The sequence below is a fragment of the Panulirus ornatus genome, chromosome 68, assembly GCF_036320965.1.
Source record: "Panulirus ornatus isolate Po-2019 chromosome 68, ASM3632096v1, whole genome shotgun sequence".
In the NCBI taxonomy this organism is placed as follows: Eukaryota; Metazoa; Arthropoda; class Malacostraca; order Decapoda; family Palinuridae; genus Panulirus; species Panulirus ornatus.
Genome location: NC_092291.1, coordinates 950,835 through 977,898, shown reverse-complemented (window position 1 = coordinate 977,898; position 27,064 = coordinate 950,835). Strand labels below are relative to the sequence as shown.

The window sequence follows — 27,064 nt, the reverse complement described above, 5'->3', positions numbered from 1 at the left end:
TATTTTGAAGGTTTATTGAATGTGTTTGACGATAGAGTGGCAGATATAGGGTGTTTTGGCTGAGGTGGTGTGCAAAGTGAGAGGGTTAGGGAGAATGATTTGGTAAACAGAGAAGAGGTAGTAAAAGCTTTGCAGAAGATGAAAGCCGGCAAGGCAGCGGGTTTGGATGGTATTGCTGTGGAATTTATTATAAAAGGGGGTGACTGCATTGTTGGCTGGTTGGTAAGGTTAGTTAATATATGTATGACTCATGGTGAGGTGCCTGAGGACTGGTGGAATGCTTGCATAGTGCCATTGTACAAAGGCAAAGGGGATAAGAGTGAGTGCTCAAATTACAGAGGTACAATTTTGTTGAGTATTCCAGGGAAATTGTATGGGAGGGTATTGATTGAGAGATTGGGGAAGAGCAGTGTGGTTTCAGATGTGGTAGAGGATGTGTAGATTTGCTGTTTGCTTTGAAAAATGTATGTAAGAAATAACTAGAAAAGTAAATGGACTTGTATGCAGCATTTATTGATCGGAGAAGGCATATGATAGTGTTGATAGAGATGCTCTGTGGAAGGTAATAAGAGTATATGGTGTTTGAGAAAAGTTGTTAGAAGCAGTGAAAAGTTTTTATTGATGATGTAAGGCATGTGTATGTGTAGGAATAGAGGAAAGTGATTGGTTCTCAGTAAATGTTGGTCTGCAGCAGGGGTGTGTGATGTCTCCATGGTTGTTTAATTTGTATATCGATGGGGTTGTTAGGGAGGTGAATGCAAGAGTTTTGGAAAGAGGGGCTAGTATGCTGTCTGTTGTGGTTGAGAGCTTGGGAAGTGACTCAATCATTGTTCACTGATGATACAGCACTGGTGGCTGATTCGGGTGAAAAACTGCAGAAGCTGGTGACTGAGTTTGGTAAAGTGTGTGAAAGAAGAAAGCTGAGAGTAAATATGAATAAGAGCAAGGTTATTAGGTACAGTAGGGTTGAGGGACAAGTGAATTGGGAGGTAAGTTTGAATGGAGAAAAACTGGAGGAAATGAAGTGCTTTAGATATCTGAGAGTGGATTTGGCAGCAGATGAAACCATGGAAGCGGAAGTAAATCATAGGGTGGGGGAGGGGGCGAAAGTTGTGGGAGCGTTAAAAATGTGTGGAAGTCGAGAACGTTATCTTAGAAAGCAAAAATAGGTATGTTTGAAGGAATAGTGGTTCCAACAACGTTATATGGTTGCGAGGCGTGGGTGATAGATAGAGCTGTTGATGCGCTGGAAATGAGATGTTTGAGGACAATATGTGGTGTGACGTGGTTTGATCGAGTAACTAATGAAAGGGTAAGAGAGATACGTGGTAATAAAAAGAGTGTGGTTGAGAGAGCAGAGGAGGGTGTTTTGAAATGGTTTGGTCACATGGAGAGAGTGAGTGAGGAAAGGTTGACTAAGAAGATATATGTGTCAGAGGTGGAGGGAACGAGGAGAAGTGGGAGACCAAACTGGAGGTGGAAAGATGGAGGGAAAAAGATTTTGAGTGATCGGGGCCTGAACATGCAGGAGGGTGAAAGGCGTGCAAGGAACAGAGTGAATTGGAACGATGTGGTATACCGGGGTCGATGTGCTGTCAGTGGATTGAACCCGGGCATGTGAAGCGTCGGGGGTAAACCATGAAAAGCTTTGTGGGGCCTGGATGTGGAAAGGGAGCTGTGGTTTCGGTGCATTATACATGACAGCTAGAGACTGAGTGTGAACGAATGTGGCCTTTGTTGTCTTCTCCTAGCGCTACCTCGCGTATATGCAGGGGGAGGGGGTTGTCATTTCATGTGTGGCGCGGTAGCGACAGGAATGAATAAGGGCAAACAGTATGAATTATGTACATGTGTATATATGCATATGACTGTGTGTATATATATGCATACGTTGAGATGTATAGGTATGTATATGTGCTGTGTGTGGACGTGTATGTATATACATGTATGTATTCCTTGCGCTACCTCGCTAACGCAAGAGACAGCGACAAAGTAATAATAAGAATAATAGATAAATAACAGTAAATATCCCTGGGGATAGGGGAGAAAGAATACTTCCCACGCATTTCTCACGTGTTGTAGAAGGCGACTAAAGGGGACGGGAGCGGGGGGCTAGAAACCCTCCCCTCCTTGAATTTTAACTTTCTAAAAGGGAAAACAGAAGAAGGAGTCACGCGGGGAGTGCTCATCCTCCTCGAAGGCTCAGATTGGGGTGTCTAAATGTATGTGGATGTAACCAAGATGAGAAAAAAGGAGAGATGGGTAGTATGTTTGAGGAAAGGAACCTGGATGTTTTGGCTCTGAGTGAAACAAAGCTCAAGGGTAAAGGGGAAGAGTGGTTTGGGAATGTATTGGGAGTAAAGTCAGGGGTTAGTGAGAGGACAAGAGCAAGGGAAGGAGTAGCACTACTCCTGAAACAGGAGAGGTGGGAGTATGTGATAAAGTGTAAGAAAGTAAACTCTAGATTGATATGGGTAAAACTGAAAGTGAAAGAGAAGAGAGAGGCATTCAGATGATTTTTGCAGGGAAATAATGCAAATGATTGGGAGATGTATAAAAGAAAGAGGCAGGAGGTCAAGAGAAAGGTGCAAGAGGTGAAAAAGAGGGCAAATGAGAGTTGGGGTGAGAGAGTATCATTAAATTTTAGGGAGGATAAAAAGATGTTTTGGAAGGAGGTAAATAATGTGCGTAAGACAAGGGAACAAATGGGAACTTCAGTGAAGGGGGCTAATGGGGAGGTGATAACAAGTAGTGATGATGTGAGAAGGAGATGGAGTGGGTATTTTAAAGGTTTTTTGAATGTGTTTAATGATAGAGTGGCAGATATAGGGTGCTTTGGTCATGGTGGTGTGCAAAGTGAGAGGGTTAGGGAAAATGATTTGGTAAACAGAGAAGAGGTAGTAAAAGCTTTGCAGAAGATGAAAGCCGGCAAGGCAGTGGGTTTGGATGGTATTGCAGTGGAATTTATTAAAAAAGGGGGTGACTGTGTTGTTGACTGGTTGGTAAGGTTATTTAATGTATGTATGAATCATGGTGAGGTGCCTGAGGATTGGCAGAATGCTTGCAAAATGCCATTGTATAAAGGCAAAGGGGACAAAGGTGAGTGCTCAAATTACAGAGGTATAAGTTTGTTGAGTATTCCTGGGAAATTATATGGGAGGGTATTGATTGAGAGGGTGAAGGCACGTACAGAGCATCAGATTGGGGAAGAGCAGTGTTGTTTCAGAAGTGGTAGAGGATGTGTGGATCAGGTGTTTGCTTTGAAGAATGTATGTGAGAAATGCTTAGAAAAGCAAATGGATTTGTATGTAGCATTTATGGATGTGGAGAAGGCATGTGATAGCATTGATAGAGATGCTCTGTGGAAGGTATTAAGAATATATGGTGTGGGAGGCAAGTTGTTAGAAGAAGTGAAAAGTTTTTATCGAGCATGTAAGGCATGTGTACCTGTAGGAAGAGAGGAAAGTGATTGGTTCTCAGTGAATGCATTTTTGTGGCAGGGATGTGTGATGTCTCCATGGTTGTTTAATTTGTATATGGGTGGGGTTGTTAGGGAGGTGAATGCAAGAGTTTTGGAAAGAGGGGCAAGTATGCTGTCTGTTGTGGATGAGAGAGCTTGGGAAGTAAGTCAGTTGTTGTTTGCTGATGATACAGCGCTGGTGGCTGATTCATGCGAGAAACTGCAGAAGCTGGTGACTGAGTTTGGTACAGTGTGGGAAAGAAGAGAGTTGAGAGTAAATGTGAATAAGAGCATGGTTATAAGGTACAGTAGGGTTGAGGGTCGAATCAATTGGGAGGTAAGTTTGAATGGAGAAAAACTGGAGGAAGTGAAGTGTTTTAGATATCTGGCTGTGGATTTGGCAGCAGATGGAACCATGGAAGCGGAAGTGAATCATTGGGTGTGGGAGGGGGTGAAAATTCTGGGAGCCTTGAAGAATGTGTGGAAGTCGAGAACATTATCTCGGAAAGCAAAAATGGGTATGTTTGAAGGAATAGTGATTCCAACAATGTTGTATGGTTGTGAGGCATGGGCTATGGACAGAGTTGTGTGCAGGAGGGTGGATGTGCTGGAAATGAGATGTTTGAGGACAATATGTGGTGTGAGGTGGTTTGATTGAGTAAGTAATAATAGGGTAAGAGAGATGTGTGGTTATAAAAAGAGTGTGGTTGAGAGAGCAGAAGAGGGTGTTTTGAAATGGTTTGGCCACATGGAGAGAATGAGTGAGGAAAGATTGACAAACAGGATATATGTGTCAGAGGTGGAGGGAACGAGGGGAAGTGGGAGACCAAATTGGAGATGGAAAGAAGGAGTGAAAAAGATTTTGAGTGATCGGGGCCTGAACATGCAGGAGGGTGAAAGGTGTGCAAGGAATAGAGTGAATTGGAAAGATGTGGTATACCGGGATCGACATGCTGTCAATGGATTGAACCAGGGTATGCGAAGCGTCTGGGGTAAACCATGGAAAGTTCTGTGGGGCCTGGATGTGGAAGGGGAGCTGTGGTTTCGGAGCATTTTTACATGACAGCTAGAGACTGAGTGTGAATGAATGTGGCCTTTGTTGTCTTTTCTAGCGCTACCTCGCACACATGAGGGGGGAGGGGGTTGTTATTTCATGTATGGCGAGGTGATGATGGGAATGAATAAAGGCAGACATTATGAATTATGTACATGTGTATATATGTATATGTCTGTGTGTGTATATATATGTATACGTTGAGATGTATAGGTATGTATATTTGCGTGTGTGGGCGTGTATGTATATACATGAGTGTGTTGGTGGGTTAGGCCATTCTTTCATCCGTTTCCTTGCGCTACCTCACTAACACGGGAGACAGCGACAAAGCAAAATAAATAATAATAATAATAAAATAACAGTAAATAGATAAAATGAGAGGATGTAATCAATGAGATAACTGCGACACAATAAGAAATCCTACAAAGTACCAAAACAGGGAGAGTACATAAATGACATGACCACTTTGATACTTAAAACTTGCAACAGACATACACTACCAAGAAGAAAGTACAAAAAGTCTCGGGAAGAACACACACTTTACAGGAGGCAAAAAAGAATTGCACATTCTAAAGAAGCAACAGGTAAGCCAGCAATTAAAAAAAAAGAACATCTATTAACTGAATTCTCAAAAATAGACCTTAAACTAAAAATGCCATAAGAACCACAAGGAAAAGAAAAAAGCCAATAATGAAATAAGAAATAACACAAAATACTTTTACTCAAATACAAAACACAAATCCATGATCAAAAACTCCACAGGCTCACACAAAGCAGAGGATATTTTACAGATGACTGCCAGGAGATGAGTGAGATTCTAAAAAGGCAATATGAACTGATATTCAGTATGCCAAAAATCATATGACCAAACAGACTTCTCCCTGAACAGTAATCCCCTGAGTCTGCACACAACAAATACCACCAACTTAACAAATGATTTCAAGACAGCCACTGAGAGGATGTTCATACACTCAGCTCTAAGCCCAGACTCATGGAACTCAGTCCTCATGCTCACATAGAAATGCAAAATACTTCTATCAAAAGCACTAAATATAATCTGGAGAAAAAGTCTAGATTCTGGCATTATTCCTGAGAGTCTGAAACAAACTTACATCACCTACTCCACAAAGGTAGAAGCAAAGAAGTCCCAAAAAAACCATTGACTGATAGCACTAGCACTGTTCATCATCAAAATCTTCAGAAGAGTCCTAAAGGGCAAACTGACTGAATTAATGGAACTGAACAATATACATAACACAACACAACTTAGTTTCAAAGGTGGAAGACTTTGCTCCTTTTAGTTGCTAAAGCTCTAGAAAATGAAGAAAATGCTGATGTGATTTATAGAGACTTTGCAATCTCATCCGATAAATGTGACCATAGTGTCACAGCACATAAAATGTAAAAGGGAATAGCCAGAAAAATTGGGAGATGGATATACAACTTTTTAACTATCAGAACACATTGTTGTAAACCATGCCATCTCCAATATTTCCACAGTAGAAAGCTCAGTCCCCCAAGGAACTGTACTCTCACCCATCTTGCTCCTAATTCTTATATCAGACAATGAAGTAAGCATGGGCCACAGTTTTATATCATCCTTTGCAGATGTTACAAGAATAAGTAAGAAAATCACATCGACAGAGGATGTCAAAAGACTATCAAGACACATGTATAGTCTTTAGCTGGGCAACTAAGAACAACATGCTTTTCAATGGGGACAAGTTTTAACCCTTCCAGTATGGGGAAAATAATGAAATGAAAAACAAAACAGAATATCACACAGAAAAATATTATAAACCAATGGAATAATCTGAAAGACCTTAGAGTAATAATGTATTAATGACCAAACTTTCAGTGAACACAACAAAACAAACATTGCCTCCTGCAAAAGAATGGTGGACTGGATCCTGCAGACTTTCAAAACAAGTGATGAAATGCTAGTGATATCATTTAGGGTGCTGATTCTTTGTTAAATTGAATATTACTGCATTCTAACATCACCCAACAAGGTAGGCAAAACCGCAGAAGTAGAAAAGAATCAGAGATCTTTTACAGCCAATGTTAATGTGGTTAAAGAACTAAATTACAAGGAAAGGCTGAAATCTCTGAGGCTATACTCCACAGAGCAAGGAAGGAAAAGTATATCATCATCTACTCTTGGAAAATCCTAGAAGGTATGGTTGCTGACTTACATTCAGAAAGAACATTCTACTGGCATGACAAGCACAGAAGACTTTGAAAAACAATAACTCTAAAGTCGAAAGGAGCAATATGCACAAAAAGAACACCTTAATCATCCAGGACCCAAAACTCTTCAATGCCAGACAACAGAGAAAGTTTAGGAGTGCTATGGACCAGACCAGCCAGGATACAGGGGTTAAGTGGGCCTGAACTCTGCAGCTTCCAACTTGGTTGATCAACAAACCAACCCAACAGCCTAAAACCAATCATACCTCTGACAGGCAAATTATCCAATTTCACACTCAAATCACTAGTAACCAATATCTCTCATAAACTACTGACACACTTGTTCCTCTCCCCACAAACTACTCATCCCTTTTCATAAGTCCTCTTGAGGCTTGGTACATAAGTACTAATAATCACCTAACTTTATCAACTTTAATCTTTACCCACATCTGAGTGAGGCTCACTTCCCTTACACTCACATACTCCCTCAACTCTTTCTTTAGCAGAAATGCTACCTTTGTCATCCCACTAACTCATTACTTTTACCCTAAGACAGTCCTATATCAATTTTCACCTTCCCCTTTAGCTTTGTTTCACTCAAAGCCAGAACATCCAGGTTTCTTTCCTTATACCTAACACATAACTCTCCTCATCTTGATTAAATCCTCTGAGGATGATGATCACTATCAGCTTGGCTCTTTCTTCTGTTCCAACTTCCAAAAACAAAAATACCAGAAGGAAGGGTTTTCAGCACCCCCTCCCCCCATTTCCTCTCTGAATAAGTAGAATCAATGAATCCATTCAGTCATATGGAACAGCACTTGCATTCCAATTTTTTTATGCATAATGCATGAGGGTACCTATGTACCAACTCACTTCCATCTCTTAGAACCTCTTCATTTTCTTTTTATATAATCCACTAAAAACAAAATAATAAATTTCAGAAGTTTTGTAATCACCTGTCAGTTCCAGGATACGATCTGCAAGAGTACTTTTTCCATGGTCAACATGAGCAATTATAGAAAAGTTTCTTATACGCTCAAGAGGAAATGATGATAAATCAAGGTCATCTGAAATGCCTTCTCTGGACCCCTTGGATATGCTTTGGCAAAGACATGATCTTTGAATGTTCCATGAATTTGCTCTCATCTGGAACAAGTACCTGAAAATAGAAATGTAGGTTTTGAATGTTGGAAAAGACTTTTTCTGAGATGACATCACACAAACACCAAAGATCCTCTAGCAATACTCAGTTTAGGTTTCAGGCTACACCGTTATAATAAGGCCAGTAATTTCATTCAATTGCTATACTTATCATTTCTGTGCAATTACTGTTACATACTTCCTATCATACAACTACCTGCATAGTTAAGGGAAGAGAATAGTGTGTGACTAAGTTGTTATAATCATAGGATGATATACCCAGTGTATGTTAGCCTTGCATCAAGGGTTTATGCTCAGTTCCCCACACTAATGTCAGATGGGTTGTACATCCATGTAGTGCAGTTTTTAACAAAACCTTTAGTTAAATAGAGGGGTATGGACAACAACCAGCCCTGGGCAGTGAAAGCCAGACAGCAGACAAAGACATCATAGAGTGTTGGCTGAAAGCTGGTCTGGTTGTAATCACTTGTGTTCTCCACCTTGTATCTCTTTTTATGTTGAAGACTCCAGTCATGGACAAAATTCCACATCAAGACCCGGCCTTAATTGAAATACAGAGAGAATCACGAAACAGAAAAAGAAAAGACAAGGGAAAATATTTATGAATTTTTGAGGAATTCAAAGACCTGTCTTTTGACATGTGCCAGGTTATAGTTACTGAGAAAAGACATGAGAGAGTAGAGAGTTCCAAAGCTTCACCATGTAGGGAAATAAGCAGGTATCAAAATGGCACACCCTTGATTGTCAGCAGTTGCAGAATAATCATGTGATGCAGCAGCTTGCTGAGTATTGCATGGTCAAGCTAGTGGTGGAGGTACACAAGCAGCCAGCTCTCAGGAGCAAAAACCAAAGTAATTGTGGCATAGGACAAGGGAGTCAAGTTTGAAAGTTAGCCAGGGACAGTTTATAAGTTGGACTGCTTTTGAATCAACTCTGTCAAGTAAGGATGCACAGCTAGAACCACCCCAAATATGATAGCAGTACTCCATACAAGGACAGACCAGTCCTATGTATAAATAGAGCAACTAATCAGAAGAGAAGTTTTGACATCTAAACAGTACATCCAGTTTCTTAGAAGCAGACTTAGCTATTCCCTTATTGAAGAGTTTTCAAGAATGAGTGGATATTAAAATAACACCAAATATTTCATTGAGCCAAGAGGCATAATCAATTACAGAACCATCAAAGGAGAGGTCTGAGTAAAGAGGAGTCTTCGATAGAGAGATGGGTAGAAATTGGATCTTGGAGGCATTAAACTTAAAAAAATTTTGTGTACCCCCACTGAGATATCCTGTCCAAGTCTGAATTTACTGAGGAAGCTGTGTCAAGATGAACTGCAGATTGAGTGAGAGAAGAGGGAATAGAAATGAAGAACGTGGAAGAATGCAGTGTTGAGTCGTCGGCATATGAGTGCACTGGATTATATGTAGAGAGGAAATCATTGAAAAACCAATGTTAATGAAGAAAAGGAGGAGAGGCTGATCTATCAACAACCACAGAGATAGATCAGTCAGACAGGAAGCTATATATGAGGAGCAAAGTGAGGGAGGGAAGCCAAAAGCTTAGAAATGAGACCTTGATGTTACACCCTGTCAAAAGCCTTAGATATGGCAGGGGTAACTACATATGAGTCCCCAAAATCTTTCATAGATGATGACCAGACATTAGTAAGATAGGAAAGAATATCACCAGTGGATCTCGCATTATGGAAGCCATACTGGTGATCAGAGGCAAGGCTATGATTTTCAAGGTGTTTAGGATATGTGAGTTGAGGAAGGATTCAGAGACTTTGGAAATGGTAGAGGGGTGAGAACAGTCACCCTTCTTTGGGATGAGATGTGTCAAAGCATGTTTCCATGGAGAAGAAAACTTTGGTTTTTAAACAGAAATGGAAAAGACAAGCATGCAAAGGTGTGAGTTCAGAGACACCCTCTTTTAGTACATGGAGATGGATGCCATCAGGACCATAAAGCTTGCTTGTGTCCAGAGAAAGAAGCACTTTTTGGACAGTCCAAAAAGTGATTACGGGAAGAGGCATAGGAGTAGTAAGGGAAGCAACAAGGGGTGAAAGAATGTTACAGTCATCCAAGGTGAAGTTAGAGGAGGAATGGGAACCAAAGAGGGTTGCTCTATCATAGGGAGATACAGATATAGTACCATCAGAACAGAAAAGTGAGGGCAAGTCAGAGTGACAGAGGTTGTTAGAGATGCCCTTTGCTAAAGAGCAGAAAGACCTATCAGTGGATGATGAGAAGTTATCAAACTTCCTTTAAATAAAGGAATGCTTTGCCTCACACATAACATGCTTACACAGCTTATGGGCAGATAAAAGCTGAGTGAGAGCCAGAGGAAGGAGAGTTTTTCCAAGCCCAATATGCTTGATCCCTTAACTGAATGGCCTAAGAACAGGAACAGTTGAACCATGGACTAGATGAAGAAGTCTTGGACGATGAGGGGATAAATGCTTCCATTTTCCATAAAAATAACCTCTGCTATGTGTTTGGTGGAGACTAAAGCATCATCATGTAAGAGACAGTAATCTGCCGAAGTAAAGTCAGAAAATAAGTACACAAATTATTCTTGTCAGCTTTGTTCAGGTGCCAGTATTTACGCAAAGAGGGGGCTGCTGGAGGGGGAGGTGACATTAAAATAGATACATTTATGAAAGTGTGATCAGATGAACCAATTGGGGGCAAGATTGTGTATCTATGGCGAAATGGACTAAAGGTGAAAAACAAATCCAGAATATTAGGAGAGAGATCACAGTGGTCAGGTATATGGGTATGGTGGGAGATAATTTGCTCTAAATGATTGAGAATGGAGAATATGAGGGCTATGATCCCTACACCATTCGTATGGGAGGAATTCAACTATTCCCTGCAGTGAATGTTGAAATCCCCAAGGAAGAGTATCTTGGCTTGTGGGTAAGAGGATGTCACAGTCTCATGGTAGGAGTTTAGACAGTTGAAGGACATAAAATTTGTAGGACTAGTAAAGCAATAGGTGAAACAGAGGACAAGTGTGGTAGTAGGGAGCCACATAACATCAAAGTTTTAAGACTCAAGGCCCTTGAGGCATGCAGCAGGTGTGTTTATCTTGGAATAAGCCCAAAGACCACCTTTGAACCAGAACTGTGAGTGGAGGTTATAACATCATCAGACAGCTATGTCTCAGAGAGAAGTAAGATATCAAGAGCGGGACCAGACAGATGGAGTTCAACTGAAGAGAGGTTACTAGAGAGGCCACAAATGTTGGTATAGTGAATAGAAAAGAGGAAGGTCTCAGAGAGAGGGAAAGGTCGTGGAAGGAGCTGGTACTACTACTGCCAGAGCCCTCCCTCTTATTGGCAGTAGAGTCAGGCAGAAACCCAGAGATTCTTAGCACCCCATGATGCCCGAGACTAGAGGCCTGATAGTCTAATCCTTAAAACAAGCTGGACAATGTCATATAACTTTACACCTTCACCCCTAACAAGAACGGTATGACAATAGTAATAACTATTAATAAAGGATATACATATCTGTACCAAAACATAAATACAAGAGTAAATAAAAAAAAAGAATACTTGATCTTAAAAGGCTAACTGTTAACCACAGCAGCAAGTCACAACTCATGTCCCAATGCCTTCACAAATTCCAGAGAAATGTGCATTCACAACATTTATTGGGAAGGCAGGTCACTGGTATCAACCTGTAGGCAGCTATTTCTGGTTATGGGTAGACCCATTCAATGAGCATAGGTTGCATGTACATTCGTCATTTGAAAGGGGCAAGTAAATGCTGTTCCCTTCTCACTAAATCATAAGGGTGCAGAATGAATCTTGACCCTAGTATTACCACGGAATTTCCAATGCTCACTAGACAGATCACAAACAGAGGAAAATGGTAAAGATAAGACACAAAATGAAACTCTTCAATACTACATTACAAATTTGACATATAAACAGCAGTATAAAAATCAGTCATCCTTATCTACAACCAAAAATTACAAATGCTTTTCAGCTAGCTTATTGGGCTGTGTTCTATTAGAAATCTAAAATAATAACATTAATATACCTGGGGATAGGGGAGAAAGAATACTTCCCACGCATTCCTCATGTGTCGTAGAAGGTGACTAAAGGGGACGGGAGCGGGGGGGCTAGAAACCCTCCCCTCTTTGCATTTTAACTTTCTAAATGGGGAAACAGAACAAGGAGTCATGCAGGGAGTGCTCATCCTCCTCGAAGGCTCAAATTGGGGTGTCTAAATGTCTGTGGATGTAACCTAATGAGAAAAAAGGAGAGATGGGTAGTATGTTTGAGGAAAGGAACCCAGGTATTTTGGCTCTGAGTGAAACAAAGCTCAAGGGTAAAGGGGAAGAGTGGTTTGGGAATGTCTTGGGAGTAAAGTCAGGGGTTAGTGAGAGGACAAGGGCAAGGGAAGGAGTAGCACTACACCTGAAACAGGAGTGGTGGGAGTATGTGATAGAGTGTAAGAAAGTAAAGTCTAGATTGATATGGGTAAAACTGAAAGCTGATGGAGAGAGATGGGTGATTATTGGTGCATATGCACCTGGGCATGAGAAGAAAGATCATGAGAGGCAAGTGTTTTGGGAACAGTTAAATGAGTGTGTTAGTAGTTTTGATGCATGAAGCCGGGTTACAGTGATGAGTGATTTGCATGCAAAGGTGAGTAATGTGGCAGTTGAGGAAATAATTGGTGTACATGGGGGCGTTCAGTGTTGTACATGGAAATGGTGAAGAGCTTGTAGATTTATGTGCTGAAAAAGACTGGTGATTGGGAATACCAGGTTTAACAAAAAAGACATACATAAGTATACATATGGAAGTCAGAGAGATGGCCAGGGAGCATCATTGGATTACATGTTAATTGATAGGTGAGCAAAAGAGAAACTTTTGGATGTTAATGTGCTAAGACATGCAACTGGAGGGAAGTCTAATCATTATCTTGTGGAGGCGAAGGTGAAGATTTGTAGAGGTTTTCAGAAAAGAAGAGGGAATGTTGGGGTGAAGAGTTTGATGAGGGTAATTGAGCTTGGGAAGGAGACTTGTGTAAGGAAGTACCAGGAGAGATGCTTGGGCATGAGAAGAGTGGGAGGTGGGCAGATTAGAAATGGTAGAGTGGAGGGATGAAGTAAGATTATTAGTGAAAGAGAAGAGAGAGGCATTTGGATGATTTTTGCATGGAAATAATGCAAATGACTAGGAGATGTATAAAAGAAAGAGGCAGGAGGTCAAGAGAAAGGTGCAAGTGGCAAAAAGAGGGCAAATGAGAGTTGGGGTGAGAGAGTATCATTAAATTTTAGGGAGAATAAAAAGATGTTTTGGAAGGAGGTACATAAAGTGCATAAGACAAGGGAACAAATGGGAACCTCACTTTAGGGGGCAAATGGGGAGGTGATAACAAGTAGTGTTGACGTGAGGAGATGGAGTGAGTATTTTGAAGGCTTGTTGAATGTGTTTCTTGATAGAGTGGTAGATATAGGGTGTTTTGGTCGAGGTGGTGTGCAAAGTGAGAGGGTTAGGGAAAATGATTTGGTAAACAAAGGAGAGGTAGTAAAAGCTTTGCGGAACATGAAAGCCGGCAACACAGTGGGTTTAGATGGTATTGCAGTGGAATTTATTAAAAAAGAGGGTGACTGTATTGTTGACTGGTTGGTAAGGTTATTTAATGACTCATGGTGAGATGCATGAGAACTGGCGGAATGCTTGCATAGTGCCATTGTACAAAGGCAAAGGGGATAAAAGTGAGAGGGTTAGGGAAAATGATTTGGTAAACAAAGAAGAGGTAGTAAAAGCTTTGCAGAACATGAAAGCCGGCAAGGCAGCGGGTTTAGATGATATTGCAGTAGAATTTATTAAAAAAGAGGGTGATTGTACTGTTGACTGGTTGGTAAGGTTTTTTAATGACTCATGGTGAGGTGCCTGAGAACTGGCGGAATGCTTGCATAGTGCCATTGTACAAAGGCAAAGGGGATAAAGGTGAGTGCTCAAATTACAAAAGTATAAGTTTGTTGAGAATTCCTGGGAAATTATATGGGAGGGTATTCATTCAGAGGGTGAAGGCATGTACAGAGCATCAGATTGAGAAAGATAAGTGTGGTTTCAGAAGTGGTACAGGAAGTGTGGACCAAGTGTTTGCATTGAAAAATGTATGTGAGAAATACTTGCAAAGCAAATGCATTTGAATGTAGCATTCATGGATCTGGAGAAGGCATATGATAGAGTTGATAGAGATGCTCTGTGGAAGGTATTAAGAATATATGGTGTGAGAGGTAAGTTAATAGAAGCAATAAAAACTTTTTTATCAAGGATGTAAGGCATGTATACGTGTAGGAAGAAAGGAAAGTGATTGGTTCTCAGTGAATGTTGGTTTGCAGCAGGGGCTTTTGATGTCTCCATGGTTGTCTAATTTGTTTATGGATGGGGTTGTTAGGGAGGTGAATGCATGAGTTTTGGAAAGAGGGGCAAGTATGCAGTCTGTTGTGGATGAGACAGCTTGGGAAGTGAGTCAGTTGTTGTTCGCTGATGATACAGCGCTGGTGGCTGATTCATGTGAAAAACTGCAGAAGCTGGTGACTGAGTTTGGTAAAGTGTGTGAAAGAAGAAAGCTGAGAGTAAATGTGAATAAGAGCAAGGTTATTAGGTACAGTAGGGTTGAGGGGCAAGTTTACTGGGAGGTAAGTTTGAATGGAGAAAAACTGGAGGAAGTGAAGTGCTTTAGATATCTGGGAGTGGATTTGGCAGTGGATGGAACCATGGAAGTGGAAGTGAATCATATGGGGGGGGAGGGGGGAAGTTCTCGGAACATTGAAAAATGTGTGGAAGTCGAGAACGTTATCTTGGAAAGCAAAAATGGGTATGTTTGAAGGAATAGTGGTTCCAACAATGTTATATGGTTGCGAGGCGTGGACTATAGATAGAGTTGTGCGGAGGAGGGTGGATATGCTGGAAATGAGATGTTTGAGGACAATATGTTGTGTGAGGTGGTTTGATTAAGTAATGAAAGGGTAAGAGAGATGTGTGATAATAAAGAGTGTGGTTGAGAGAGCAGGAGAGGGTGTTTTGAAATGGTTTTGTCACATGGAGAGAATGAGTGAAGAAAGATTGACAAAGAGGATATATGTGTCAGAGGTGGAGGGTACGAGGAAGTGGGAGACCAAATTGGAGGTGGAAAGATGGAGTGAAAAAGATTTTGAGTGATCGGGGCCTGAACATGCAGGAGGGTGAAAGACATGCAAGGAATAGAGTGAATAGGAATGATGTGGTATACCGGGGTCAAGGTGCTGTCAATGGATTGAACCAGGACATGTGAAGCATCTGGGGTAAACGATGGAAAGTTTTGTGGGGCCTGGATGTTGAAAGGGAGCTATGGTTTCGGTGCATCATACATGACAGCTAGAGACTGAGTGTTAATGAATGTGGCCTTTGAAGTCTTTTCCTAGAGCTAGGGTATAAGAGTGAGTGCTCAAATTACAGAGGTATAAGTTTGTTGAGTATTCCTGGTAAACTATATGAGAGGGTATTGATTGAAAGGGTGAAGGCATGTACAGAGCATCAGATTGGAGAAGAGCAATGTGGTTTCAGAAGTGGTAGAGGATGTGTGGATCAGGTGTTTGCTTTGAAGAATGTATGTGAGAAATACTTAGAAAAGCAAATGGATTCATATGTAGCATTTATGGATCTGGAGAAGGCATATGATGGAGTTGATAGAGATGCTCTGTGGAAGGTAATAAGAATACATGGTGTGGGAGGCAAGTTGTTAGAAGCAGTGAAAAGTTTTTATCAAGGATGTAAGGCATGTGTACGTTTAGGAAGATAGGAAAGTGATTGGTTCTCAGTGAATGTAGGTTTGTGGCAGGGGCGTGTGATGTCTCCATGGTTGTTTAATTTGTTTATGGATGGGGTTGTTAGGGAGGTGAATGCAAGAGTTTTGGAAAGAGGGGGAAGTATGCAGTCTGTTGTGGATAAGACAACTTGGGAAGTGAGTCAGTTGTTGTTCGCTGATGAAACAGCGCTGGTGGCTGATTCATGTGAGAAACTGCAGAAGCTGGTGACTGAGTTTGGTAAAGTGTGTGAAAGAAGAAAGTTGAGAGTAAATGTGAATAAGAGTAAGGTTATTAAGTACAGTATGGTTGAGGCTCAAGTCAATTGGAAGGTAAGTTTTAATGGAGAAAAACTAGAGGAAGTGAAGTCTTCTGGGAGTGGATTTGGCAGCGGATGGAACCATGGAAATGATTTGGTAAACATAGAAGAGGTAGTAAAAGCTTTGCAGAAGATGAAAGCCGGCATGGCAGAGGGTTTGGATGGTATTGCAGTGGAATTTATTAAAAAAGGGGGTGATTATATTGTTAACTGGTTGGTAAGGTTATCTGATGTGTATGACTCATGGTAAGGTGAATGAGGATTGGCGAAATGCTTGCATAGTGCCACTGCACAAAGGCAAAGGGGATAAAAGTGAGTGCTCAAATTACAGAGGTATAAGATTGTTGAGCATTCTTGGGAAATTATATGAGAGGGGATTGACTGAGAGGGTGAAAGCCATGTACAGAGCATCAGATTGGGGAAGACAAGTGTGGTTTCAGAAGTGGTAGAGGATGTGTGGATCAGGTGTTTCCTTTGAAGAATGTATGTGAGAAATACTTAGAAAAGCTAATGGATTTGTATGTAGCATTTATGGATCTGGAGAGGGTATATGATAGAGTTGATAGAGATGCTCTGTGGAGGGTATTAATAACATATGGTGTGGGAGGCAAGCTATTAGAAGCAGTGAAAAGTTTTTATCAAGGATGTAAGCATGTGTATGTGTAGGAAGAGAGGAAAGTGATTGGTTCTCAGTGAATATAGGTTTCCAGCAGGGGTGTGTGATGTCTCCATGGTTGTTTAATTTGTTTATGGATGGGGTTGTTAGGGAGGTGAATGCAGGAGTTTTAGAAAGAGGGGCAACCATACAGTCTGTTGCGGATGAGAGAGCTTGGGAAGTGAGTCAGTTGTTGTTCGCTGAAGATACAGCACTGGTGGCTGATTCGTGTGAGAAACTGCAGAAGCTGGTGACTGAGTTTGGTAAAGTGTGAGAAGAAGATAGCTGAGAGTAAATGTGAATAAGAGCAAGGTTATTAGGTACAGTAGGAATGAGGGACAAGTCAACTGGGAGGTAAGTTTGAATGGAGAAAAACTGGAAGTGAAGTGTTTTAGATATCTGGGAGTGGATTTGGCAGCGGATGGAACCAAGGAAGCGGAAGTGAACCAAAGGGTGGGGGACACGGCAAAAGTTCTGGGAGCATTGAAAAATGTGTGGAAGTCGAGAACATTATCTCGGAAAGCAAAAATGGGTATGTTTGAAGGAATAGTGGTTCCAACAAAGTTATATGGATGCGAGGCGTGAGCTATGGATAGAGTTGTGCGGAGGAGGGAGGATGGGCTGGAAATGAGATGTATGAGGACAATATGTGGTATGAGGTGGTTTGATCGATTAAGTAATAATAGGGTAAGAGAAATGTGTGGTAATAAAAGGAGAGTGGTTGAGAGAGCAGAAGAGGGTGTTTTGAAATGGTTTGGTCACATGGAGAGAATGAGTGAAGAAAGACTGACCAAGAGGATATATGTGTCAGAGGTGGAGAGAATGAGAAGTGGGAGACCAAATTGTAGGTGGAAGGATGGAGTGAAAAAGATTTGGAGTGATAGGGGCCTGAACATGCAGGAGGGTGAAAGGCGTGCAAGGAATTGAGTGAATTGGAACGATGTAATATACCAGGGTCAACGTGCTGTCAATGGATTGAACCAGGGCATGTTAAGTGTCTGGGGTAAACCATGGAAAGTTCTATGGGGCCTGGATGTGGAAAGGGAACTATGGTTTTGGTGCATTATTACATGATAGCTAGAGACTGAGTGTGAACAAATGTGGCCTTTGTTGAGTTTTCCTAGTGCTAACTCGCGCACATGAGGGGGGAGGGGGTTGTTATTTCATGTGTGGCGGTGTGGCGATGGGATAGAATAAAGGCAGACAGTATGAATTATGTACATGTGTATATATGTATATGTCTGTGTGTGTATATATATGTATACGTTGAGATGTATAGGTATGTATATTTGTGTGTGTGGACGTGTATGTATATACATGTGTATGTGGGTGGGTTGGGCCATTCTTTCATCTGTTTCCTTGCGCTACCTCGCTAACGCAGGAGACAGCAACAAAGCAAAATGAATAAATAAATATATTTATTTTACTTTGTTGCTGTCTCCCGCGTTAGCGGGGTAGCACAAAGAAACAGACGAAAGAATAGCCCAACCCACTCACATACCCATGTATATACATACATGTCCACACACGCAAATATACATACCTATACATCTCAACGTATACATATACAACACAGACATATACATATATACATATGTACATAATTCATACTGTCTGTCTTTATTCATTCCCATTGCCACCCTGAAAAACATGAAATAACAACTCCTTCCCCTCCATGTGCGCGGGGTAGCGCTAGGAAAAGACAGCAAAGGCCACATTCGTTCACACTAAGTCTCTAGCTGTCATGTAATAATGCAACGAAACCACACCTCAATTTCCACATCCAGGCCCCACAGAACTTTCCATGATTTACCCCAGATGCTTCACATGCCCTGGGTGAATCCATTGACAGGACATCGACCTAAGTATACCACATCATTCCAATTCACTCGATTCCTTGCACGACTTTCATCCTCCTGCATGCTCAGGCCCTAATCACTCAAAATCTTTTTCATTCCATCTTTCCACCGCCAATTTGGTCTCCCACTTCTTGTTCCTCCACCTCTGACACACATATCCTCTTCATCAATCTTTCCTCACTCATTCTCTCCATGTGACCAAACCATTTCAGAACACCCTCTTCTGCTCTCTCAACCACACTCTTTTTATTACCACACATCTCTCTTACCCTATTATCATTTACTCGATCAAACCACCTCACACCACATATTGACCTCAAAAATCCCATTTCCAGCACATCCACCTCCTCTGCATAACTCTATCAATAGCCCACATCTTGCAACTATATAACATTGTTGGAACCACTATTCCTTCAAACATACCCATTTTTGCTCTCTGAGATAACGTTCTCGACTTCCACAGATTCTTCAAGGCTCCCAGAACTTTCGCCCACTCCCCCACCCTATGATTCACTTCCGCTTCCATGGTTCCATCCGCTGCGAAATCCACTCCCAAATACCTAAAACACTTTACTTCCTCCAGTTTTTCTCCATTCAAACTTACCTCCCAATTGACTTGTCCCTTAACCCTACTGTACCTAATAACCTTGCTATTATTCACATTTACTCTCAGCTATCTTCTTTCACACACTTTACCAAACTCAGTCGCCAGCTTCTGCAGTTTCTCACATGAATCAGCCACCAGCACTGTATCATCAGCGAACAACAACTGACTCACTTCCCAAGCTCTCTCATCCACAACAAACTGCATACTTGCCCCTCTTTCCAAAACTCTTACATTCACTTCCCTAACAACCCCATCCATAAACAAATTAAACAAGCATGGAGACATCACACACCCCTGCTACAAACCAACATTCACTGAGAACCAATCACTTTCCTCTCTTCCTACACATACACATGCCTTACATCCTTGATAAAAACTTTTCACTGGTTCTAACACCTTGCCTCACACGCCATATATTCTTAATACCTTCCATAGAGCATCTCTATCAACTCTATCATATGCCTTCTCCAGATACAAAAATGCTACATACAAATCCATTTGCTTTTCTAAGTATTTCTCACATACATTCTTCAAAGCAACACCTGATTCACACATCCTCTACCACTCCTAAAACCAAACTGCTCTTCTCCAATCTGATGCTCGGTACATGCCTTCACCCTCGCTAACAATACCATCCCATATAATTTCCCAAGATTACTCAACAAAGTTATACCTCTGTAATTTGAGCACTCACTTTTATCCCCTTTGCCTTTGTGCAATGGCAATATGGAAACATTCCGCCAATCCTCAGGCACCTCACCATGAGTCATACATACATCATATAACCTTACCAACCAGTCAATAATACAGTTACCCCCTTTCTTAATAAATTCCACTGCAATGCCATCCAAACCCGCTGCCTTGCAAGCTTTCATCTTCCGCAAAGTTTTTACTACTATATATATATATATATATCTTTCTTTCAAACTATTCGCCATTTCCCGTGATAGCGAGGTAGCATTAAGAACAGAGGACTGGGCCCTTGAGGGAATATCCTCACCTGGCCCCCTTCTGTTACTTCTTTAAAAAAAAAAAAAAAAAAAAAAAAAAAAAAACAGAGGGGAGGATTTCCAGCCCCCCACTCCCTTCCCTTTTAGTCGCCTTCTACGACACGCGGGGAATACATGGGAAGTACATATATATATATATATATATATATATATATATATATATATATATATATATATATATATATATATATTTTTTTTTTTTTTTTATACTTTGTCGCTGTCTCCTGCGTTTGCGAGGTAGCGCAAGGAAACAGACGAAAGAAATGGCCCAACCCCCCCCCCCATACACATGTACATACACACGTCCACACACGCAAATATACATACCTACACAGCTTTCCATGGTTTACCCCAGACGCTTCACATGCCTTGATTCAATCCACTGACAGCACGTCAACCCCCGTATACCACATCGCTCCAATTCACTCTATTCCTTGCCCTCCTTTCACCCTCCTGCATGTTCAGGCCCCGATCACACAAAATCTTTTTCACTCCATCTTTCCACCTCCAATTTGGTCTCCCTCTTCTCCTCGTTCCCTCCACCTCCGACACATATATCCTCTTGGTCAATCTTTCCTCACTCATTCTCTCCATGTGCCCAAACCATTTCAAAACACCCTCTTCTGCTCTCTCAACCACGCTCTTTTTATTTCCACACATCTCTCTTACCCTTACGTTACTTACTCGATCAAACCACCTCACACCACACATTGTCCTCAAACATCTCATTTCCAGCACATCCATCCTCCTGCGCACAACTCTATCCATAGCCCACGCCTCGCAACAATACAACATTGTTGGAACCACTATTCCTTCAAACATACCCATTTTTGCTTTCCGAGATAATGTTCTCGACTTCCACACATTTTTCAAGGCTCCCAAAATTTTCGCCCCCTCCCCCACCCTATGATCCACTTCCGCTTCCATGGTTCCATCCGCTGACAGATCCACTCCCAGATATTTAAAACACTTCACTTCCTCCAGTTTTTCTCCATTCAAACTCACCTCCCAATTGACTTGACCCTCAACCCTACTGTACCTAATAACCTTGCTCTTATTCACATTTACTCTTAACTCTCTTCTTCCACACACTTTACCAAACTCAGTCACCAGCTTCTGCAGTTTCTCACATGAATCAGCCACCAGCGCTGTATCATCAGCGAACAACAACTGACTCACTTCCCAAGCTCTCTCATCCCCAACAGACTTCATACTTGCCCCTCTTTCCAGGACTCTTGCATTTACCTCCCTAACAACCCCATCCATAAACAAATTAAACAACCATGGAGACATCACACACCCCTGCCGCAAACCTACATTCACTGAGAACCAATCACTTTCCTCTCTTCCTACACGTACACATGCCTTACATCCTCGATAAAAACTTTTCACTGCTTCTAACAACTTGCCTCCCACACCATATATTCTTAATACCTTCCACAGAGCATCTCTATCAACTCTATCATATGCCTTCTCCAGATCCATAAATGCTACATACAAATCCATTTGCTTTTCTAAGTATTTCTCACATTCATTCTTCAAAGCAAACACCTGATCCACACATCCTCTACCACTTCTGAAACCGCACTGCTCTTCCCCAATCTGATGCTCTGTACATGCCTTCACCCTCTCAATCAATACTCTCAATATATATACATATATATATATATATATATATACATATATATATATACATATACATATATACATATATATATATATATACATAAATGCCCTTATACACATATACATACATACACATATTAGTATATATATACATATACATACACAAACACAGACATATACATATATAAACATGTACATATTCATACTTGCTTGCCTTCATTCATTCCTGTCGCCATCCCGCCCCACAGGGAACAGCATCACTACCCCCTGCTTCAGCAAGGTAGTGCCATGAAAACAGACCAAAAAAAACCTTACCATATATATAATATATATATATATATATCCTCCCTCTTGTTTTTTTTTTTTTTTTGCAAAAGAAGGAACAGAGAAGGGGGCCAGGTGAGGATATTCCCTGAAAGGCCCAGTCCTCTGTTCTTAACGCTAACTCGCTATTGTGGGAAATGGCGAATAGTATGAAAAAAAAAAAAAGTAAGCTTGGGAAGGAGACTTGTGTGAGGAAGTACCAGGAGAGACTTAGTACAGAATGGAAAAAGGTGAGAACAAAGGAGGTAGGGGAAGTGAAGGAGGAATGTGACGTATTTAGGGAAGCAATGATAGCTTGCGCAAAAGATGCTTGTGGCATGAGAAGCATGGGAGTTGGGTTGATTAGAGAGGGTAGTGAGTGGTGGGATGAAGAAGTAAGATTATTAGTGAAAGAGAAGAGAGAGGCATTTGGACGACTTTTGCAGGGAAAAAATGCAAATGAGTGGGGGATGTATAAAAGAAAGAGACAGGAGGTCAAGAGAAATTTGCAAGAGGTGAAAAAGCGGGCGAATGAGAGTTGGGGTGAGAGAGTATCATGAAATTTTAGGGAGAATAAAAAGATGTCTGGAAGGAGGTAAATAAAGTGCCTAAGACAAGGGAGCAAATGGGAACTTCAGTGAAGGGGGCTAATGGGGAGGTGATAACAAGTAGTATTGATGTGAGAAGGAGATGGAGTGAGTATTTTGAAGGTTTGTTGAATGTGTTTCATGATAGAGTGGCAGATATAGGGTGTTTTGGTCGAGGTGGTGTGCTAAGTGAGAGGGTTAGGGAAAATGATTTGGTAAACAGAGAAGAGGTAGTAAAAGCTTTGCAGAAGATGAAAGCCGGCAAGGCAGCAGGTTTGGATGGTATTGCAGTGGAATTTATTAAAAAAGGGGGTGCCTGTATTGTTGACTGCTTGGTAAGGTTATTTAATGTACATATGACTCATGGTGAGGTGCCTGAGGATTGGCGGAATGCGTGCATAGTGCCATTGTGCAAAGGCAAAGGGGATAAGAGTGAGTGCTCAAATTACAGAGGTATAAGTTTGTTGAGTATTCCTGGTAAATTATATGGGAGGGTATTGATTGAGAGGGTGAAGGCATGTACAGAGCATCAGATTGGAGAAGAGCAGTGTGGTTTCAGAAGTGGTAGAGGATGTGTAGATCAGGTGTTTGCTTTGAAGAATGTATGTGAGAAATACTTAGAAAAGCAAATGGATTTGTATGTAGCATTTATGGATCTGGAGAAGGCATATGATAGAGTTGATAGAGATGCTCTGGGGAAGGTACTAAGAATATATGGTGTGGGAGGCAAGTTGTTAGAAGCAGTGAAAAGTTTTTATCGAGGATGTAAGGCATGTGTACGTGTAGGAAGAGAGGAAAGTGATTGGTTCTCAGTGAATGTAGGTTTGCGGCAGGAATGTGTGACATCTCCATGGCTGTTTAATTTGTTTATGGATGGGGTTGTTAGGGAGGTGAATGCAAGAGTTTTGGAAAGAGGGGCAAGTATGAAGTCTGTTGGGGATGAGAGAGCTTGGGAAGTAAGTCAGTTGTTGTTCGCTGATGATACAGCACTGGTGGCTGATTCATGTGAGAAACTGCAGAAGCTGGTGACTGAGTTTGGTAAAGTGTGTGAAAGAAGAAAGTTAAAAGTAAATGTGAGTAAGAGCAAGGTTATTAGGTACAGTAGGTTTGAGGGTAAAGTCAATTGGGAGGTAAGTTTGAATGGAGAAAAACTGGAGGAAGTAAAGTGTTTTAGATATCTGGGAGTGGATCTGGCAGCGGATGGAACCATGGAAGCGGAAGTGAATCATAGGGTGGGTGAGGGGGCGAAAATCTGGGAGCCTTGAAGAATGTTTGGAAGTCGAGAATATTATCTCCGAAAGCAAAAATGGCTATGTTTGAAGGAATAGAGGTTCCAGCAATGTTGTATGGTTGCGAGGCATGGACTATGGATAGAGTTGTGCGGAGGAGGGTGGAGGTGCTGGAAATGAGATGTTTGAGGACAATATGTGGTGTGAGGTGGTTTGATTGAGTAAGTAATGCAAGGGTAAGAGAGATGTGTGGAAATAAAAAGAGCGTGGTTGAGAGAGCAGAAGAGAGTGTTTTGAAATGGTTTGGTCACATGGAGAGAATGAGTGAGGAAAGATTGACCAAGAGGATATATGTGTCGGAGGTGGAGGGAACGAGGAGAAGAGGGAGACCAAATTGGAGGTGGAAAGATGGAGTGAAAAAGATTTTGTGTGATCGGGGCCTGAACATGCAGGAGGGTGAAAGGAGGGCAAGGAATAGAGTGAATTGGAGCGATGTGGTATACCGGGGTTGACGTGCTGTCAGTGGATTGAATCAAGGCATGTGAAGCGTCTGGGGTAAACCATGGAAAGCTGTGTAGGTATGTATATTGCGTGTGTGGACGTATGTATATACATGTGTATGGGGGTGGGTTGGGCCATTTCTTTCATCTGTTTCCTTGCGCTACCTCGCAAATGCGGGAGACAGCGACAAAGCAAAAAAAAAAAAAAAAAAAAAAAATATATATATATATATATATATATATATATATATATTATCCCTAGGGATAGGGGAGAAAGAATACTTCCCACGTATTCCCTGTGTGACGGAGAAGGCGACTAAAAGGGGAGGGAGCGGGGGGGCTGGAAATCCTCCCCTCTCGTTTTTTTTAATTTTCCAAAAGAAGGAACAGAGAAGAGGGCCAGTGAGGATATTCCCTCTAAGGCCCAGTCCTCTGTTCTTAACACTATCTCGCTAATGCAGGAAATGGCGAATAGTTTGAAAGAAATAAAGATATATTTTTTTTTTTGTCGCTGTCTCCCGCATTTCCGAGGTAGCGCAAGGAAACACACGAAAGAAATGGCCCAACCCACCCCCATACACATGTATATACATACGTCCACACACGCAAATATACATACCTACACAGCTTTCCATCGTTTACCCCAGACGCTCACACGCCCTGATTCAATCCACTGACAGCACGTCAACCCCGGTATACCACATCGATCCAATTCACTCTATTCCTTGCCCTCCTTTCACCCTCCTGCATGTTCAGGCCCCGATCACACAAAATCTTTTTCACTCCATCTTTCCACCTCCAATTTGGTCTCCCACTTCTCCTCGTTCCCTCCACCTCCGACACATATATCCTCTTGGTCAATCTTTCCTCACTCATTCTCTCCATGTGCCCAAACCATTTCAAAACACCCTCTTCTGCTCTCTCAACCACGCTCTTTTTATTTCCACACATCTCTCTTACCCTTACGTTACTTACTCGATCAAACCACCCACACCACACATTGTCATCAAACATCTCATTTCCAGCACATCCATCCTCCTGCGCACAACTCTATCCATAGCCCACGCCTCACAACCATACAACATTGTTGGAACCACTATTCCTTCAAACATACCCATTTTTGCTTTCCGAGATAATGTTCTTGACTTCCACACATTCTTCAAGGCTCCCAGAATTTTCGCCCCCTTCCCCACCCTATGATCCACTTCCGCTTCCATGGTTCCATCCGCTGCCAGATCCACTCCCAGATATCTAAAACACTTTACTTCCTCCAGTTTTTCTCCATTCAAACTTACCTCCCAATTGACTTAACCCTCAACCCTATTATACCTAATAACCTTGCTCTTATTCACATTTCCTCTTAACTTTCTTCTTTCACACACTATACCAAACTCAGTCACCAGCTTCTGCAGTTTCTCACATGAATCAGCCACCAGCGCTGTATCATCAGCGAACAACAACTGACTTACTTCCCAAGCTCTCTCATCCCCAACAGACTTCATACTTGCCCCTCTTTCCAAAACTCTTGCATTCACCTCCCTAACAACCCCATCCATAAACAAATTAAACAGCCATGGAGACATCACACGCCCCTGCCGCAAACCTACATTCACTGAGAACCAATCACTTTCCTCTCTTACTTGACGTACACATGCCTTACATCCTCAATAAAAACTTTTCACTGCTTCTAACAACTTGCCTCCCACACCATATATTCTTAATACCTTCCGCAGAGCATCTCTATCAACTCTATCATATGCCTTCTCCAGATCCATAAATGCTACATACAAATCCACTTGCTTTTCTAAGTATTTCTCACATACATTCTTCAAAGCAAACACCTGATCTACACATCCTCTACCACTTCTGAAACCACACTGCTCTTCCCCAATCTGATGCTCTGTACATGCCTTCACCCTCTCAATCAATACCCTCCCATATAATTTACCAAGAATACTCAACAAACTTATACCTCTGTAATTTGAGCACTCACTTTTATCCCCTTTGCCTTTGTACAATGGCACTATGCACGCATTCTGCCAATCCTCAGGCACCTCACCATGAGTCATACATACATTAAATAACCTTACCAACCAGTCAATAATACAGTCACCCCCTTTTTTAATAAATTCCACTGCAATACCATCCAAACCTGCTGCCTTGCCGGCTTTCATCTTCCACAAAGCTTTTACTACCTCTTCTCTGTTTACCAAATCATTTTCCCTAACCCTCTCACTTTGCACACCACCTCGACCAAAACACCCTATATCTGCCACTCTATCATCAAACACATTCAACAAACCTTCAAAATACTCACTCTATCTCCTTCTCACATCACCACTACTTGTTATCACCTCCCCATTTGCGCCCTTCACTGAAGTTCCCATTTGCTCCCTTGTCTTACGCACTTTATTTACCTCCTTCCACAACATCTTTTTATTCTCTCTAAAATTTAATGATACTCTCTCACCCCAACTCATATATATACATATATATATCATCCCTTGGGATAGGGTATCCCTGGGGATAGGGGAGAAAGAATACTTCCCACGTATTCCCTGCGTGTCGTAGAAGGTGACTGAAAGGGAAGGGAGCGGGGAGCAGGAAATCCTCCCCCTCTCGTTTATTTTTTAATTTTCCAAAAGAAGGAACAGGTGAGGATATTCCCTCAAAGGCC

General features: G+C 41.6%; 1 protein-coding gene across 2 annotated transcripts in view; it reads right to left on the bottom strand.

Annotated features, from left to right (window-relative positions):
* The window catches only part of LOC139747246 (translation factor GUF1, mitochondrial-like), a 324,019-nt gene that overhangs the window by 275,230 nt on the left and 21,725 nt on the right, over positions 1-27,064 (bottom strand). For both annotated transcript variants that reach the window (XM_071659309.1, XM_071659310.1), the window contains exon 2: positions 7,664-7,866. In XM_071659309.1, the coding sequence (XP_071515410.1) occupies positions 7,664-7,866 (203 nt within the window). The remainder of the gene's footprint in view (positions 1-7,663; positions 7,867-27,064) is intronic.